We start from the raw sequence: 17,576 nt of genomic DNA, 5'->3' as shown, positions 1-17,576 counted from the left end.
GAGCAGTATATGGAGCCCCCCCCCCACAGGCTGGTTATGGACGGGGGTCACATGGCTGCCAGAGATGTCACCCCCCCCCCCCATAGTATAATACTACCCACAGCCTGACCGGTAACAGAGCAGTATATGGAGCCCCCCCCCCACAGGCTGGTTATGGATGGGGGTCACATGGCTGCCAGAGATGTCACCCCCCCCCATAGTATAATACTACCCACAGCCTGACCGGTAACAGAGCAGTATATGGAGCCCCCCCCACAGGCTGGTTATGGACGGGGGTCACATGGCTGCCAGAGATGTCACACCCCCCCCCCCCCCCCCCCCCATAGTATAATACTACCCACAGCCTGACCGGTAACAGAGCAGTATATAGAGCCCCCCCCCCCCCCCCCACAGGCTGGTTATGGACGGGGGTCACATGGCTGCCAGAGATGTCACCCCCCCCATAGTATAATACTACCCACAGCCTGGCCGGTAACAGAGCAGTATATGGAGCCCCCCCCCCCCCCACAGGCTGGTTATGGACGGGGGTCACATGGCTGCCAGAGATGTCACCCCCCCCCCCCCCCCCCCCCCATAGTATAATACTACCCACAGCCTGACCGGTAACAGAGCAGTATATGGAGCCCCCCCCCACAGGCTGGTTATGGACGGGGGTCACATGACTGCCAGAGATGTCACCCCCCCCCCCCTAGTATAATACTACCCACAGCCTGACCGGTAACAGAGCAGTATATGGAGCCCCCCCCCCCCCCCCCACAGGCTGGTTATGGACGGGGGTCACATGGCTGCCAGAGATGTCACCCCCCCCATAGTATAATACTACCCACAGCCTGACCGGTAACAGAGCAGTATATGGAGCCCCCCCCACAGGCTGGTTATGGACGGGGGTCACATGACTGCCAGAGATGTCACCCCCCCATAGTATAATACTACCCACAGCCTGACCGGTAACAGAGCAGTATATGGAGCCCCCCCCACAGGCTGGTTATGGACGGGGGTCACATGACTGCCAGAGATGTCACCCCCCCCCCCCCCCCCCCATAGTATAATACTACCCACAGCCTGACCGGTAACAGAGCAGTATATGGAGCCCCCCCCCCCCACAGGCTGGTTATGGACGGGGGTCACATGGCTGCCAGAGATGTCACCCCCCCCCCCATAGTATAATACTACCCACAGCCTGACCGGTAACAGAGCAGTATATGGAGCCCCCCCCACAGGCTGGTTATGGACGGGGGTCACATGGCTGCCGGGGGAGTAACCTTTGCCAGTGCTGTCATTGGGGATAAAAAAGGATTGAGACTCGCTCATCCCAACTTAAAGGATTATAAGGAAGCTTTATCGGGACCATGCTGCTCTCGCAGGTACAGCATGGACTATGACTGCTCAGGTAAGTCCTTACTATTCTTAGAGGAGAGCCGTGAGAATATGGCCGCCTTGATGCAGGAGCACAAAGTAATGTGAACGAGCGCTCCTTGTACAGAGCCACAGACGATTAGGGTAGTCAATGAGAGGACAGAAGTGCTGAGGTGGTCTCTGTCTCCCCTCACCCCTCAGCTCTCCTCATCCTGTAGTCATCTTTTCTCGCCCATTCCATTGGGGGACACAGACCATGGGTATAGCTGAGGCCATTACTAGGAGGAGACACTATGCGAATAATAAAGAACAGCTCCTCCCCCACTGGCTATACCCCCATGCTCCAACAGGAGGACCTCAGTTTTAGCTTGGTGTCGGATAAGGAGGTGACCTTCCTGCAGGGTTGTCCCTGTAGTTTTGTTCTGCTCCTGTTTGTTTCTCTCTCTATAGAGGACGCAGGGTCGCATGGTGCGTCCCTGGTCTCTCAGTGGAGCGAGTGCCGGGGTCGAATGGACGTCCCCGGCTACCTCCCCCCCAGAAGATAAGTGGAACCGGGCTCGACCTGCAGCTCCGGTGGCCTACCAGATCCGGGGTCACCTAGTCCTGCCCTCTATCCAGATCACTGCCACTCCTTGTGCCAGATGACTGAAGAGGTGACCCCTGCTTGTCCGGTACAGAGGGTGAAGACTGCAGGATGCAGATAAGTACTTATGGCTCTCCTGCAACCCTTCCCCCGTGCTCATGTTTTCTTAAGGCTTACCTGTAGTCCAGGGTCTGCTGGGTTGAGAGGGAGGAGGGATTCCTTCCTGGGGTAGTGGCTGTACTCTGCGCCATGCTGGCGCCTTTCCAGTTCCCCCCGTTTCTGTTCGGAGGGCTTGTTAACCCCTGCATTTCGGAGCCAGGGTCTGCCTTTTTCATATTTCCCGCGCGCGCAGGTTTTTGTGCGATCTGTGACGCGACTGGGAGGCGGAGCCTAGCGCGTCGGCTCCAGCGCTTCCGCTTTGCCTCAGCGCTTCTCCACCTTGGCTGCTCCTCCAGCTCCTCACTGGTCACAGTAGTGTTCTGAAAACAGTAGGAGACCCTGACTCCGGGATTGTCGCCATCATGCCTAGACCCGGGGCCCCCAAAAAATTTAAGGCGGCAACTCAGGCCCCACTGGGATCCTGTAAGGTCTGCTGCTTGCCGCTATCGGTTACAGGCTCCTGTGACTCTTGCCTTGCCTCGGACAGGATCTTCCTCCCCCAAACCAGCCCAGTCCCTCTTCCACCCCTCCGGAGCCCTCCTGGGCCTCTGCCATATCTAGGTCGGCCGCGGACTTGGCCCAAGTATCGCGCGCCGCCATGGCCTTTATGGAACGCATGGCGGCCACGGTTCCTGAGGTTAGCACCAATCCAACTCCCGATGCCCCCCCACAGAGGACGCTCGACCGTTAAGAGGCAGCGTACGCAGCAGCATCCCTCCTCGGATGACTCTGCTTCTCCCCCTCGCCTGGAGGCGTGTCCAGTCTCTCCTCCTCGCGCGGACTACAGGTCTGAAGGGGAACGGTCCGGCTCATTCGAGGACACGGAGCTGGAACCCTCGCCTAAGCTCTCCACCATGGTGGCAAACTTGGTCACGGCGGGCCGTGACACCTTTGACATCCAGGGGGAACCACCTTCCACTAGTAGCCGGGAATTCCCCCTTTTCCATTCCAGGAAACCAGAGGCAGTCACATTCCCCATTCATGGCCAGTTCGTCAAGGTCCTTTCTAAGGCCTGGGAGCACCCTAATCACCGTTTTTCTGCCACAAGGTGCATGGATACTCTTTATCCTTTCCCGGCAGATAACGTGCAGCAGAGGTCTTCTCCTCCTAAGGTCGACCCGCCGGTGGCCAGATTGGCTAAGAACACGGCAATACCGGTCCTGGACGGGTCCTCCCTACAGGACTCTGTTGGCAGACGTTTGGACTCTCTTTCCAAAGCCATCTTCACTCTGGCGGGCACAGGTCTGTAGATAACAGTGATCATGACCTCTGTGACTCAAGTCTCTACATCACAGCTTTGTAAGGCGGCCACTTGGTCGTCCTTACATACCTTTACAAAGTTCTACCAGCTGCACTCTGTGGCTTCGGCTGATGCTGCCCTCGGGCGCAAGGTATTGCAGGCTGTGGTTCCTGTTTAACCGTTGGACGTTTCCCTCTGGTGGTGCTGGTCTTCCCACCCCATGGACTGCTCTAGGACGTCCCATGGTCTGTGTCTCCCAATGGAATGGGCGAGAAAAGGAGATTTTTTGTGAAAGTCACCTGTAAAATCTTTTTCTCGTCTTTTCCATTGGGGGACACAGCTCCCACCCATTCTTGTCTGTTGCAGGAGGGGTTGGTTAATTTCTATCGGGATCTTATGGTTAATGGCCCGATGATGGTATTCCTCGGTTCTGTTTTTCTTTGTTAATATTTAGTTTTTGGTCTCCTACTGCTTTTGCACGCACTGAGGTCCTCCTGTTGGAGAATGGGGGTATAGCCAGTGGAGGAGGAGCTGTTTTTTCTTATTTGCATAGTGTCTCCTCCTAGTGGTGGACTAAGCTATACCCATGGTCTGTGTCCCCCAATGGAAAAGACGAGAAAAAGATTTTACAGGTGAGTTTCACAAAAAATCTCCTTTTCTTCATCATCGTGTAGCCGTCGGCTCTCCTCCTCATCGTGTCGTCGTCGGCTCTCCTCCTCATCGATCTTGTAGCCGTCGGCTCTCCTCCTCATCGATCTTGTAGCCGTCGGCTCTCCTCCTCACCGTGTAGCCGTCGGCTCTCCTCCTCACCGTGTAGCCGTCGGCTCTCCTCCTCACCGTGTAGCCGTCGGCTCTCCTCCTCACCGTGTAGCCGTCGGCTCTCCTCCTCACCGTGTAGCCGCCGGCTCTCCTCCTCACCGTGTAGCCGCCGGCTCTCCTCCTCACCGTGTAGCCGCCGGCTCTCCTCCTCACCGTGTAGCCGCCGGCTCTCCTCCTCACCGTGTCGCCGCCGGCTCTCCTCCTCACCGTGTCGCCGCCGGCTCTCCTCCTCACCGTGTCGCCGCCGGCTCTCCTCCTCACCGTGTCGCCGCCGGCTCTCCTCCTCACCGTGTCGCCGCCGGCTCTCCTCCTCACCGTGTCGCCGCCGGCTCTCCTCCTCACCGTGTCGCCGCCGGCTCTCCTCCTCACCGTGTCGCCGCCGGCTCTCCTCCTCACCGTGTCGCCGCCGGCTCTCCTCCTCACCGTGTCGCCGCCGGCTCTCCTCCTCACCGTGTCGCCGCCGGCTCTCCTCCTCACCGTGTCGCCGCCGGCTCTCCTCCTCACCGTGTCGCCGCCGGCTCTCCTCCTCACCGTGTCGCCGCCGGCTCTCCTCCTCACCGTGTCGCCGCCGGCTCTCCTCCTCACCGTGTCGCCGCCGGCTCTCCTCCTCACCGTGTCGCCGCCGGCTCTCCTTCTCATCGATCTTGTAGTCGTCAGCTCTCCTCCACATGTAGTCATCAGCTCTCCTCCTCATGTAGTCATCAGCTCTCCTCCACCTCTTGTAGTCATCAGCTCTCCTCCACATTGTGTGATTTTCTCCTCTGCAGATAACAGTGATCATGACCTCTGTGACTAGGACGCTGTTTGGGGGCCCAGTGAAGAGTATGTCTTGCTGTACGTCTGGAGGGCCCCCCCAAGAAAAGTGGCCCCAGACTGAGTGCAGAGTGAACATGAGAAGATGGAGTTTGGAGGAGCAGAACTGCAGAGTCCTGCAGCCAGACAAGTGAGAGCGGGGGCAATCTCCACCATACCCTGTAGCAGGGCCAATTCTAGCTTTTCTGCTGCCTGAGGTGAAGGCGCCCCCCCCCCCCCTTACCCCCTTTGTGGCCAGGGGAGCACCTGGCCTTTCTGCTGCCTGAGGTAAAAATTGAAACATCACCCACATGCAAAATTCTCAACCTAACCCATTCCCTCCAGATCGGTGGGGGTCTGACACCCGGCCCCCCGCCAATCAGCTGTTTAAAGAGAAGGCAGCGCTGTTTACCTGCTCGTCGCAGCAGCTGCAGTGGTGAAGAGGTAAACAGCAGAGAAGGCAGCGCTCGTACGGAAAAAAAAACATTACCTAAAGCGCTACAGAACATCCAGGGTAAGACAGCGCCTCATATGTACCTCTTACATCCAGTGACTTCTCCTCTCTGATGTAGATGTTCTCTGTCCTCTTCTTCTCCTGTCAGAGCAGACCGCCATGCTGACTTCTTTCAGCCGCACCTCGTCTCTACAGACATCTTACTTTCCTACTTTTCCATCATCCTCTCACCTTCTCAACATCCCATCCTGCCATCCCCAATACTATACTGCAGAAACCGTGCCCCTGAAAATACTAGTACCTCACAGTGCGCCAGTACAAAAAATACCCCCTTACCTTTCTGATCAGACCCCCATATGAAACCTCAGATGAGACCCCATCTCAGACCAGGCCATCTTTAGACCTCTTATGTCAGACCCCGATTAGACCTCCATATCAGAAACCCCCCATCTCAGACCAAACCCCCTCTGTATCAGACCAGACCCCCATCAGATCTCTCAGACCTCAAACCAGACCCCGATATCAGAATTCAGACCAGACCCCCAGACCACCATATCAGACCCCCATTAGCCCTCCAGACCCCCATATCAGAACTCAGAACAGACCCCCAGAACACCATATCAGACCCCCATGAGCCCTCCAGACCCCCATAACACCATACCAGACGCCCATATCAGACCTAAGACCAGACCTCCAGAGCCCCATATCAGACCCCCATTAGATCGCCAGACCCCCATTAGACCTCCAGACCCCCATATAAGACCCCCATTAGACCTCCAGACCCCCATTAGACCTCCAGACCCCCATATAAGACCCCCATTAGACTTACAGACCCCCATATCAGACCTCAGATCAGACTGTAAAATAAATACATTAACTTACCTCTCCTGCTCCGCCGCCACTCTCCTGGTTTTGCAGCCTCAGGTCAGACACAGCCGCGCGGGACCTGAGAAGAGCGAGCAGGAGGAGGGGTAAGTACAGCGCTCACAGCATTTCATGCCCCCGCCTCCTGCAGACTAGTGAGCGCTTCCATAACGGAATATTCCCTTTATAAGATGAATTGCATCTTCTAAAATGAAAAGTACAATGCCACAGGCTGTGCCGCTGCCTCAAAGCCAGCACAAGATGCTGCCTGAGGCGAGGATCTCATCTCGCCTCATGGCAAAAGCGGGCCTGCCCTGCAGGTGTACAATGTACAGTCAGGTATATAATGTACAGTCAGGTCTATAGTGTACAGTGAGGTCTACAATGTACAGTCAGGTCTATAGTGTACAGTCAGGTCTACAATGTACAGTCAGGTGTACAGTTAGGTCTATAGTGTACAGTCAGGTCTATAGTGTACAGTCAGGTCTATAGTGTACAGTCAGGTATATAATGTACAGTCAGGTCTACAATGTACAGTCAGGTCTATAATGTACAGTCAGGTCTACAATGTACAGTCAGTATATAATGTACAGTCAGGTCTATAGTGTACAGTCAGGTCTATAGTGTACAGTCAGGTATATAATGTACAGTCAGGTCTACAATGTACAGTCAGGTCTATAGTGTACAGTCAGGTCTACAATGTACAGTCAGGTATATAATGTACAGTCAGGTCTACAGTGTACAGTCAGGTCTATAGTGTACAGTCAGGTGTATAATGTACAGTCAGGTCTACAGTGTACAGTCAGGCGTATACTGTACAGTCAGGTCTATAGTGTACAGTCAGGTCTACAATGTACAGTCAGGTATATAATGTACAGTTAGGTCTACAGTGTACAGTCAGGTATACAATGTACAGTCAGGTCTATAGTGTACAGTCAGGTCTACAATGTACAGTCAGGTGTACAGTCAGGTCTACAATGTACAGTCAGGTGTACAGTCAGGTATATAATGTACAGTCAGGTCTATAGTGTACAGTCAGGTGTATAATGTACAGTCAGGTCTACAGTGTACAGTCAGGTCTACAATGTACAGTCAGATATATACTGTACAGTCACTTATATAATGTACAGTCAGGCGTATACTGTACAGTCAGGTCTATAGTGTACAGTCAGGTCTACAATGTACAGTTAGGTCTACAGTATACAGTCAGGTCTACAGTGTACAGTCAGGTATACAATGTACAGTCAGGTCTATAGTGTACAGTCAGGTCTACAGTGTACAGTCAGGTCTACAGTGTACAGTCAGGTCTACACTGTACAGTCAGGTATATAATGTACAGTCAGGCGTATACTGTACAGTCAGGTCTACAATGTACAGTCAGGTATACAATGTACAGTTAGGTCTATAGTGTACAGTCAGGTCTATAGTGTACAGTCAGGTCTATAGTGTACAGTCAGGTCTATAGTGTACAGTCAGGTCTATAGTGTACAGTCAGGTGTATAATGTACAGTCAGGTATACAATGTACAGTCAGGTCTACAGTGTACAGTCAGATATATACTGTACAGTCAGGTCTACAATGTACAGTCAGGTATATAATTTACAGTCAGGCGTATACTGTAAAGTCAGGTGTATACTGTACATTCAGGTCTATAGTGTACAGTCAGGTCTACAATGTACAGTCAGGTATATAATGTACAGTTAGGTCTATAGTGTACAGTCAGGTCTACAGTGTACAGTCAGGTCTATAGTGTACAGTCAGGTATACAGTCAGGTATATAATGTACAGTTAGGTCTACAATGTACAGTCAGGTATATAATGTACAGTTAGGTCTATAGTGTACAGTCAGGTCTACAGTGTACAGTCAGGTCTATAGTGTACAGTCAGGTCTATAGTGTACAGTCAGGTATGTAATGTACAGTTAGGTCTATAGTGTACAGTCAGGTCTATAGTGTACAGTCAGGTGTATAATGTACAGTCAGGTCTACAGTGTACAGTCAGGTCTACAGTATACAGTCAGCTCTACAGTGTACAGTCAGGTATATAATGTACAGTCAGGCATATAATGTAAAGTCAGGTGTATACTGTACAGTTAGGTCTATAGTGTACAGTCAGGTCTACAATGTACAGTCAGGTCTATAGTGTACAGTCAGGTCTACAATGTACAGTCAGGTCTATAGTGTACAGTCAGGTCTACAATGTACAGTCAGGTGTATAATGTACAGTCAGGTATATAATGTACAGTTAGGTCTATAGTGTACAGTCAGGTCTACAATGTACAGTCAGGTCTATAGTGTACAGTCAGGTCTACAATGTACAGTCAGTATATAATGTACAGTTAGGTCTATAATGTACAGTCAGGTGTACAGTCAGGCATATAATGTACAGTTAGGTCTATAATGTACAGTCAGGTTTATAATGTACAGTCAGGTATATAATGTACAGTTAGGTCTATAGTGTACAGTCAGGTCTACAATGTACAGTCAGGTCTATAGTGTACAGTCAGGTCTACAATGTACAGTCAGTATATAATGTACAGTTAGGTCTATAATGTACAGTCAGGTCTATAGTATACAGTCAGGTATATAGTGTACAGTTAGGTCTATAGTATACAGTCAGGTCTACAGTGTACAGTCAAATATATACTGTACAGTCAGGTCTATAGTGTACAGTCAGGTCTACAATGTACAGTCAGGTATATAATGTACAGTCAGGTCTATAGTGTACAGTCGGGTCTATAGTGTACAGTCAGGTCTACAATGTACAGTCAGGTATACAGTCAGGTATATAATGTACAGTTAGGTCTATAATGTACAGTCAGGTCTATAGTGTAGTCAGGTCTATAGTGTACAGTCAGGTCTATAGTGTACAGTCAGGTGTACAGTCAGGTCTATAATGTACAGTTAGGTCTATAGTGTACAGTCAGGTCTATAATGTACAGTCAGGTATATAATGTACAGTTAGGTCTATAGTGCACAGTCAGGTATATAATGTACAGTCAGGTCTACAATGTACAGTCAGGTATATAGTGTACAGTCAGGTCTACAATACAGTCAGGTATACAGTCAGGTATATAATGTACAGTCAGGTCTATAGTGTACAGTCAGGTCTACAATGTACAGTCAGGTCTACAATGTACATTCAGGTCTATAGTGTACAGTCAGGTGTACAGTCAGGTCTATAGTGTACAGTCAGGTCTATAGTGTACAGTCAGGTCTATAGTGTACAGTCAGGTCTATAGTGTACAGTCAGGTATATAGTGTACAGTTAGGTCTATAGTGTACAGTCAGTATATAATGTACAGTCAGGTATATAATGTACAGTCAGGTCTATAGTGTACAGTCAGGTCTACAATGTACAGTCAGGTCTATAGTGTACAGTCAGGTCTACAATGTACAGTCAGTATATAATGTACAGTTAGGTCTATAATGTACAGTCAGGTCTACAATGTATAGTCAGTATATAATGTACAGTTAGGTCTATAATGTACAGTCAGGTCTATAGTGTACAGTCAGGTCTACAATGTACAGTCAGGTCTACAGTGTACAGTCAGGTCTATAATGTACAGTCAGGTCTATAGTGTACAGTCAGGTCTACAATGTACAGTCAGGTCTATAATGTACAGTCAGGTATATAATGTACAGTTAGGTCTATAGTGTACAGTCAGGTCTACAGTGTACAGTCAAATATATACTGTACAGTCAGGTCTATAGTGTACAGTCAGGTCTACAATGTACAGTCAGGTATATAATGTACAGTCAGGTCTACAATACAGTCAGGTATACAGTCAGGTATATAATGTACAGTCAGGTCTACAATGTACAGTCAGGTCTATAGTGTACAGTCAGGTCTACAGTATACAGTCAGGTCTATAGTGTACAGTCAGGTGTATAATGTACAGTCAGGTCTACAATGTACAGTCAGGTCTACAATGTACAGTCAGGTATATACTGTACAGTCAGGTCTATAGTGTACAGTCAGGTCTATAGTGTACAGTCAGGTGTACAGTCAGGTCTATAATGTACATTCAGGTCTATAGTGTACAGTCAGGTCTATAATGTACAGTCAGGTGTACAGTCAGGTCTATAATGTACAGTTAGGTCTATAGTGTACAGTCAGGTCTATAATGTACAGTCAGGTCTATAGTGTACAGTCAGGTCTACAATGTACAGTCAGGTCTATAGTGTACAGTCAGGTCTATAGTGTACAGTCAGGTGTACAGTCAGGTCTATAATGTACATTCAGGTCTATAGTGTACAGTCAGGTGTACAGTCAGGTCTATAGTGTACAGTCAGGTCTATAATGTACAGTCAGGTATATAGTGTACAGTTAGGTCTATAGTGTACAGTCAGGTATACAGTCAGGTATATAATGTACAGTCAGGTCTATAGTGTACAGTCAGGTCTATAATGTACAGTCAGGTCTATAGTGTACAGTCAGGTCTACAATGTACAGTCAGGTCTATAGTGTACAGTCAGGTGTACAGTCAGGTCTATAATGTACATTCAGGTCTATAGTGTACAGTCAGGTGTACAGTCAGGTCTATAGTGTACAGTCAGGTCTACAATGTACAGTCAGGTATATAGTGTACAGTTAGGTCTATAGTGTACAGTCAGGTATACAGTCAGGTATATAATGTACAGTCAGGTATATAATGTACAGTCAGGTCTATAGTGTACAGTCAGGTCTACAATGTACAGTCAGGTCTATAGTGTACAGTCAGGTCTACAATGTACAGTCAGGTATATAGTGTACAGTTAGGTCTATAGTGTACAGTCAGGTATACAGTCAGGTATATAATGTACAGTCAGGTATATAATGTACAGTCAGGTCTATAGTGTACAGTCAGGTCTACAATGTACAGTCAGGTCTATAGTGTACAGTCAGGTCTACAATGTACAGTCAGTATATAATGTACAGTTAGGTCTATAATGTACAGTCAGGTCTACAATGTACAGTCAGTATATAATGTACAGTTAGGTCTATAATGTACAGTCAGGTCTATAGTGTACAGTCAGGTATATAATGTACAGTCAGGTCTACAATGTACAGTCAGGTCTATAATGTACAGTCAGGTCTACAATGTACAGTCAGGTCTATAGTGTACAGTCAGGTCTACAATGTACAGTCAGGTATATAATGTACAGTCAGGTCTACAATGTACAGTCAGGTCTATAGTGTACAGTCAGGTCTACAGTATACAGTCAGGTCTATAGTGTACAGTCAGGTGTATAATGTACAGTCAGGTCTACAATGTACAGTCAGGTCTACAATGTACAGTCAGGTATATACTGTACAGTCAGGTATATACTGTACAGTCAGGTATACAGTCAGGTATATAATGTACAGTCAGGTCTATAGTGTACAGTCAGGTCTACAATGTACAGTCAGTATATAATGTACAGTTAGGTCTATAATGTACAGTCAGGTCTACAATGTACAGTCAGTATATAATGTACAGTTAGGTCTATAATGTACAGTCAGGTCTATAGTGTACAGTCAGGTCTACAATGTACAGTCAGGTATATAGTGTACAGTCAGGTATATAATGTACAGTCAGGTCTATAGTGTACAGTCAGGTCTACATTGTACAGTCAGGTATATAGTGTACAGTCAGGTATATAATGTACAGTTAGGTCTATAGTGTACAGTCAGGTCTATAGTGTACAGTCAGGTCTACAATGTACAGTCAGGTATATAATGTACAGTTAGGTCTATAGTGTACAGTCAGGTATACAGTCAGGTATATAATGTACAGTTAGGTCTATAATGTACAGTCAGGTCTACAATGTACAGTCAGGTCTATAGTGTACAGTCAGGTATATAGTGTACAGTCAGGTCTATAGTGTACAGTCAGGTGTACAGTCAGGTCTATAATGTACAGTCAGGTCTATAATGTACAGTCAGGTGTACAGTCAGGTATATAATGTACAGTCAGGTATATCATGTACAGTTAGGTCTATAGTGTACAGTCAGATCTACAATGTACAGTCAGGTCTACAATGTACAGTCAGGTCTATAGTGTACAGTCAGGTCTATAGTGTACAGTCAGGTGTACAGTCAGGTCTATAGTGTACAGTCAGGTCTATAGTGTACAGTCAGGTCTATAGTGTACAGTCAGGTGTACAGTCAGGTATATAATGTACAGTTAGGTCTATAGTGTACAGTCAGGTCTACAATGTACAGTCAGGTCTATAGTGTACAGTCAGGTCTACAATGTACAGTCAGGTCTATAATGTACAGTCAGGTCTACAATGTACAGTCAGGTCTATAATGTACAGTCAGGTCTACAATGTACAGTCAGGTGTACAGTCAGGTCTACAATGTACAGTCAGGTCTACAATGTACAGTCAGGTGTACAGTCAGGTATATAATGTACAGTCAGGTCTACAATGTACAGTCAGGTCTATAGTGTAGTCAGGTCTATAGTGTACAGTCAGGTCTATAATGTACAGTCAGGTCTATAGTGTACAGTCAGGTCTACAATGTACAGTCAGGTCTATAGTGTACAGTCAGGTCTACAGTGTACAGTCAGGTCTATAGTGTACAGTCAGGTCTATAGTGTACAGTCAGGTCTATAGTGTACAGTCAGGTCTACAATGTACAGTCAGGTGTACAGTCAGGTCTATAGTGTACAGTCAGGTCTACAATGTACAGTCAGGTCTATAGTGTACAGTCAGGTCTATAATGTACAGTCAGGTCTATAGTGTACAGTCAGGTGTATAATGTACAGTCAGGTCTATAGTGTACAGTGAGGTCTACAATGTACAGTCAGGTATATAATGTACAGTCAGGTATATAATGTACAGTCAGGTCTATAGTGTACAGTCAGGTCTACAGTGTACAGTCAGGTCTACAATGTACAGTCAGGTCTATAGTGTACAGTCAGGTATATAATGTACAGTCAGGTGTACAGTCAGGCATATAATGTACAGTTAGGTCTATAATGTACAGTCAGGTATATAATGTACAGTTAGGTCTATAGTGTACAGTCAGGTCTACAATGTACAGTCAGGTCTATAGTGTACAGTCAGGTCTACAATGTACAGTCAGTATATAATATACAGTTAGGTCTATAATGTACAGTCAGGTCTACAATGTACAGTCAGTATATAGTGTACAGTCAGGTCTATAGTATACAGTCAGGTATATAGTGTACAGTTAGGTCTATAGTATACAGTCAGGTCTACAGTGTACAGTCAAATATATACTGTACAGTCAGGTCTATAGTGTACAGTCAGGTCTACAATGTACAGTCAGGTATATAGTGTACAGTCAGGTATATAATGTACAGTTAGGTCTATAGTGCACAGTCAGGTCTATAGTGTACAGTCAGGTCTACAATGTACAGTCAGGTATATAATGTACAGTTAGGTCTATAGTGTACAGTCAGGTCTACAGTGTACAGTCAGGTCTATAGTGTACAGTCAGGTATACAGTCAGGTATATAATGTACAGTTAGGTCTATAATGTACAGTCAGGTCTACAATGTACAGTCAGGTCTATAGTGTACAGTCAGGTATATAGTGTACAGTCAGGTCTATAGTGTACAGTCAGGTGTACAGTCAGGTCTATAATGTACAGTCAGGTCTATAATGTACAGTCAGGTGTACAGTCAGGTATATAATGTACAGTCAGGTATATCATGTACAGTTAGGTCTATAGTGTACAGTCAGGTCTACAATGTACAGTCAGGTCTATAGTGTACAGTCAGGTCTATAGTGTACAGTCAGGTGTACAGTCAGGTCTATAATGTACAGTCAGGTCTATAGTGTACAGTCAGGTCTATAGTGTACAGTCAGGTATATAATGTACAGTTAGGTCTATAGTGTACAGTCAGGTCTACAATGTACAGTCAGGTCTATAGTGTACAGTCAGGTCTACAATGTACAGTCAGGTCTATAATGTACAGTCAGGTCTATAATGTACAGTCAGGTCTATAATGTACAGTCAGGTGTACAGTCAGGTCTACAATGTACAGTCAGGTGTACAGTCAGGTCTACAATGTACAGTCAGGTGTACAGGCAGGTATATAATGTACAGTCAGGTCTACAATGTACAGTCAGGTATATAGTGTACAGTCAGGTCTACAATGTACAGTCAGGTGTACAGTCAGGTCTACAATGTACAGTCAGGTGTACAGGCAGGTATATAATGTACAGTCAGGTCTATAATGTACAGTCAGGTCTATAGTATAGTCAGGTCTATAGTGTACAGTCAGGTCTATAGTGTACAGTCAGGTCTATAATGTACAGTCAGGTCTATAGTGTACAGTCAGGTCTACAATGTACAGTCAGGTCTATAGTGTACAGTCAGGTCTACAATGTACAGTCAGGTGTACAGTCAGGTATATAATGTACAGTCAGGTCTACAATGTACAGTCAGGTCTATAGTGTACAGTCAGGTCTACAATGTACAGTCAGGTGTACAGTCAGGTCTATAGTGTACAGTCAGGTCTATAATGTACAGTTAGGTCTATAGTGTACAGTCAGGTCTATAATGTACAGTCAGGTCTATAGTGTACAGTCAGGTCTATAATGTACAGTCAGGTCTATAGTGTACAGTCAGGTCTACAATGTACAGTCAGGTCTATAGTGTACAGTCAGGTCTACAATGTACAGTCAGGTGTACAGTCAGGTATATAATGTACAGTCAGGTCTATAATGTACAGTTAGGTCTATAGTGTACAGTCAGGTCTATAATGTACAGTCAGGTCTATAGTGTACAGTCAGGTCTACAATGTACAGTCAGGTCTATAATGTACAGTCAGGTCTACAATGTACAGTCAGGTGTACAGTCAGGTATATAATGTACAGTCAGGTCTACAATGTACAGTCAGGTATATAGTGTACAGTCAGGTCTACAATGTACAGTCAGGTCTATAATGTACAGTCAGGTCTACAATGTACAGTCAGGTGTACAGTCAGGTATATAATGTACAGTCAGGTCTACAATGTACAGTCAGGTCTATAGTGTACAGACAGGTCTACAGTGTACAGTCAGGTCTACAGTGTACAGTCAGGTATATAATGTACAGTCAGGTCTACAATGTACAGTCAGGTCTATAGTGTACAGTCAGGTCTACAATGTACAGTCAGGTGTACAGTCAGGTCTATAGTGTACAGTCAGGTCTATAGTGTACAGTCAGGTCTACAATGTACAGTCAGGTCTACAGTCAGGTATATAATGTACAGTCAGGTCTACAATGTACAGTCAGGTCTATAGTGTAGTCAGGTCTATAGTGTACAGTCAGGTCTATAGTGTACAGTCAGGTGTACAGTCAGGTCTATAATGTACAGTTAGGTCTATAGTGTACAGTCAGGTCTATAATGTACAGTCAGGTCTATAGTGTACAGTCAGGTCTACAATGTACAGTCAGGTCTATAATGTACAGTCAGGTCTACAATGTACAGTCAGGTATATAATGTACAGTCAGGTCTACAATGTACAGTCAGGTCTATAGTGTAGTCAGGTCTGCAATGTACAGTCAGGTCTATAATGTACAGGCAGGTATATAATGTACAGTCAGGTCTATAATGTACAGTCAGGCATATAATGTACGGTCAGGTCTATAATCAGTGATAATCTACAGCTGGTTCCGCCATTTTGTCTGGCGCAGGAGGAGGAGCTCGATGTATGCGCAGCAGAAAGCAGAGAGGGCTCTGATGAGGGAGCACTTTCGGGAGAAGTATCATCTGGCTAGAGTGAGTGCCGGGGCCCGGTGGGGGCCACATGAGGCCATGCCCACACTGACTTGTCATGTCTCTTCTGGCAGAATGCCCACGACCAGGAGCAGGTGAGAGCGGCAGGGACCAACGTCCACCTGTCCCGGGAGCTGCGAACCATCGTGCGACAGGACCAGAGCCACCACATGGCGGACAAGCTGACCTACCTGAGGACCAGCACCCAGACTGCGGCGGGGCCACCCCAGCCAGGGGTCCGCTGCCTCCTCCTGTGACCAGTCTACGCCTCGATAACACTGTACTGGACATTAGCTGGAGAGGGCTCCCGCACTGCTCATCCTGGTCAGCCTGCTTCCTCTAGACTGTAAGGGGCCTCCTGCACTGCTCATCCTGGTCACCCTGCTTCCTCTAGACTGTAAGGGGCCTCCTGCACTGCTCATCCTGGTCAGCCTGCTTCCTCTAGACTGTAAGGGGCCTCCTGCACTGCTCATCCTGGTCACCCTGCTTCCTCTAGACTGTAAGGGGCCTCCTGCACTGCTCATCCTGGTCAGCCTGCTTCCTCTAGACTGTAAGGGGCCTCCTGCACTGCTCATCCTGGTCACCCTGCTTCCTCTAACCTGTAAGGTGCCTCCCGCACTGATCATCCTGGTCACCCTGCTTCCTCTAGACTGTAAGGGGCCTCCCGCACTGCTCATCCTGGTCAGCCTGCTTCCTCTAGACTGTAAGGGGCCTCCTGCACTGCTCACCCTGCTTCCTCTAGATGGCAACCATTACTGCTCATCCTGGTCATCCAGCTTCCTCTAGAATGTAAGGGGCCTCCCGCACTGCTCATCCTGCTTCCCCTAGACTGTAAGGGTCCTCCATCACTGCTCATCCTGGTGATCCTGCTTACTCTGGACTGTAAGGGGCCTCCCGCACTGCTCATCCTGTTCCCCCTGGTTCCTGTAAACTGTAAGCTCTTGGGAGCAGCTATGTCTGTAAATACATGACAGGATCTCCTGACTCCTCTGTGTATTCATTTCATAGAAAAAATAACAAAGAAGGAGTTACACTTAATTCCCTGGATGGAAATCCAAGGGGCCAGGAAGATGTGGGGCCCCAAGCATGGGGGTGCAGCTAGGTTGTAATATACACTGTCTGGGGAGGACAGCACCAGTACTGAACAGGGGAGGCTGCCCCAGCCAAAGGATCCCCAAGTGCAGGGCAGCCAACCTGATCACAGTCATCACCAGCCTGTACTGACCGGGGTCTACAGCTCAGTACTGATCACAGTCATCACCGGCCTGTACTGACCGGGGTCTACAGCTCAGTACTGACCACAGTCATCACCGGCCTGTACTGACCGGGGTCTACAGATCAGTACTGATCACAGTCATCACCAGTCTGTACTGACCGGGGTCTACAGCTCAGTACTGATCACAGTCATCACCGGCCTGTACTGACCGGGGTCTACAGCTCAGTACTGATCACAGTCATCACCGGCCTGTACTGATCGGGGTCTACAGCTCAGTACTGATCACAGTCATCACCGGCCTGTACTGACCGGGGTCTACAGCTCAGTACTGATCACAGTCATCACCGGCCTGTACTGACCGGGGTCTACAGCTCAGTACTGATCACAGTCAT

At 47.7% G+C, this 17,576-nt stretch overlaps 1 protein-coding gene across 1 annotated transcript; it reads left to right on the top strand.

Annotated features, from left to right (window-relative positions):
• Positions 1 to 1,158: 1,158 nt before the first annotated feature.
• LOC120982185 (complexin-3-like) lies at positions 1,159 to 16,907 on the top strand. Its single transcript, XM_040412172.1, has 4 exons — positions 1,159 to 1,390; positions 4,925 to 5,100; positions 15,887 to 15,971; positions 16,043 to 16,907. The coding sequence occupies exons 1-4, from the start codon at positions 1,379 to 1,381 to the stop codon at positions 16,223 to 16,225; spliced, it is 456 nt and encodes a 151-aa protein (XP_040268106.1). The 5' UTR covers positions 1,159 to 1,378; the 3' UTR covers positions 16,226 to 16,907.
• Positions 16,908 to 17,576: the final 669 nt, after the last annotated feature.

Source organism: Bufo bufo, chromosome 11 (genome assembly GCF_905171765.1).
Source record: "Bufo bufo chromosome 11, aBufBuf1.1, whole genome shotgun sequence".
Taxonomy (NCBI): Eukaryota; Metazoa; Chordata; class Amphibia; order Anura; family Bufonidae; genus Bufo; species Bufo bufo.
Note: the sequence above shows the minus strand (reverse complement) of the source record. Positions and strands in the feature narration are given on the sequence as shown.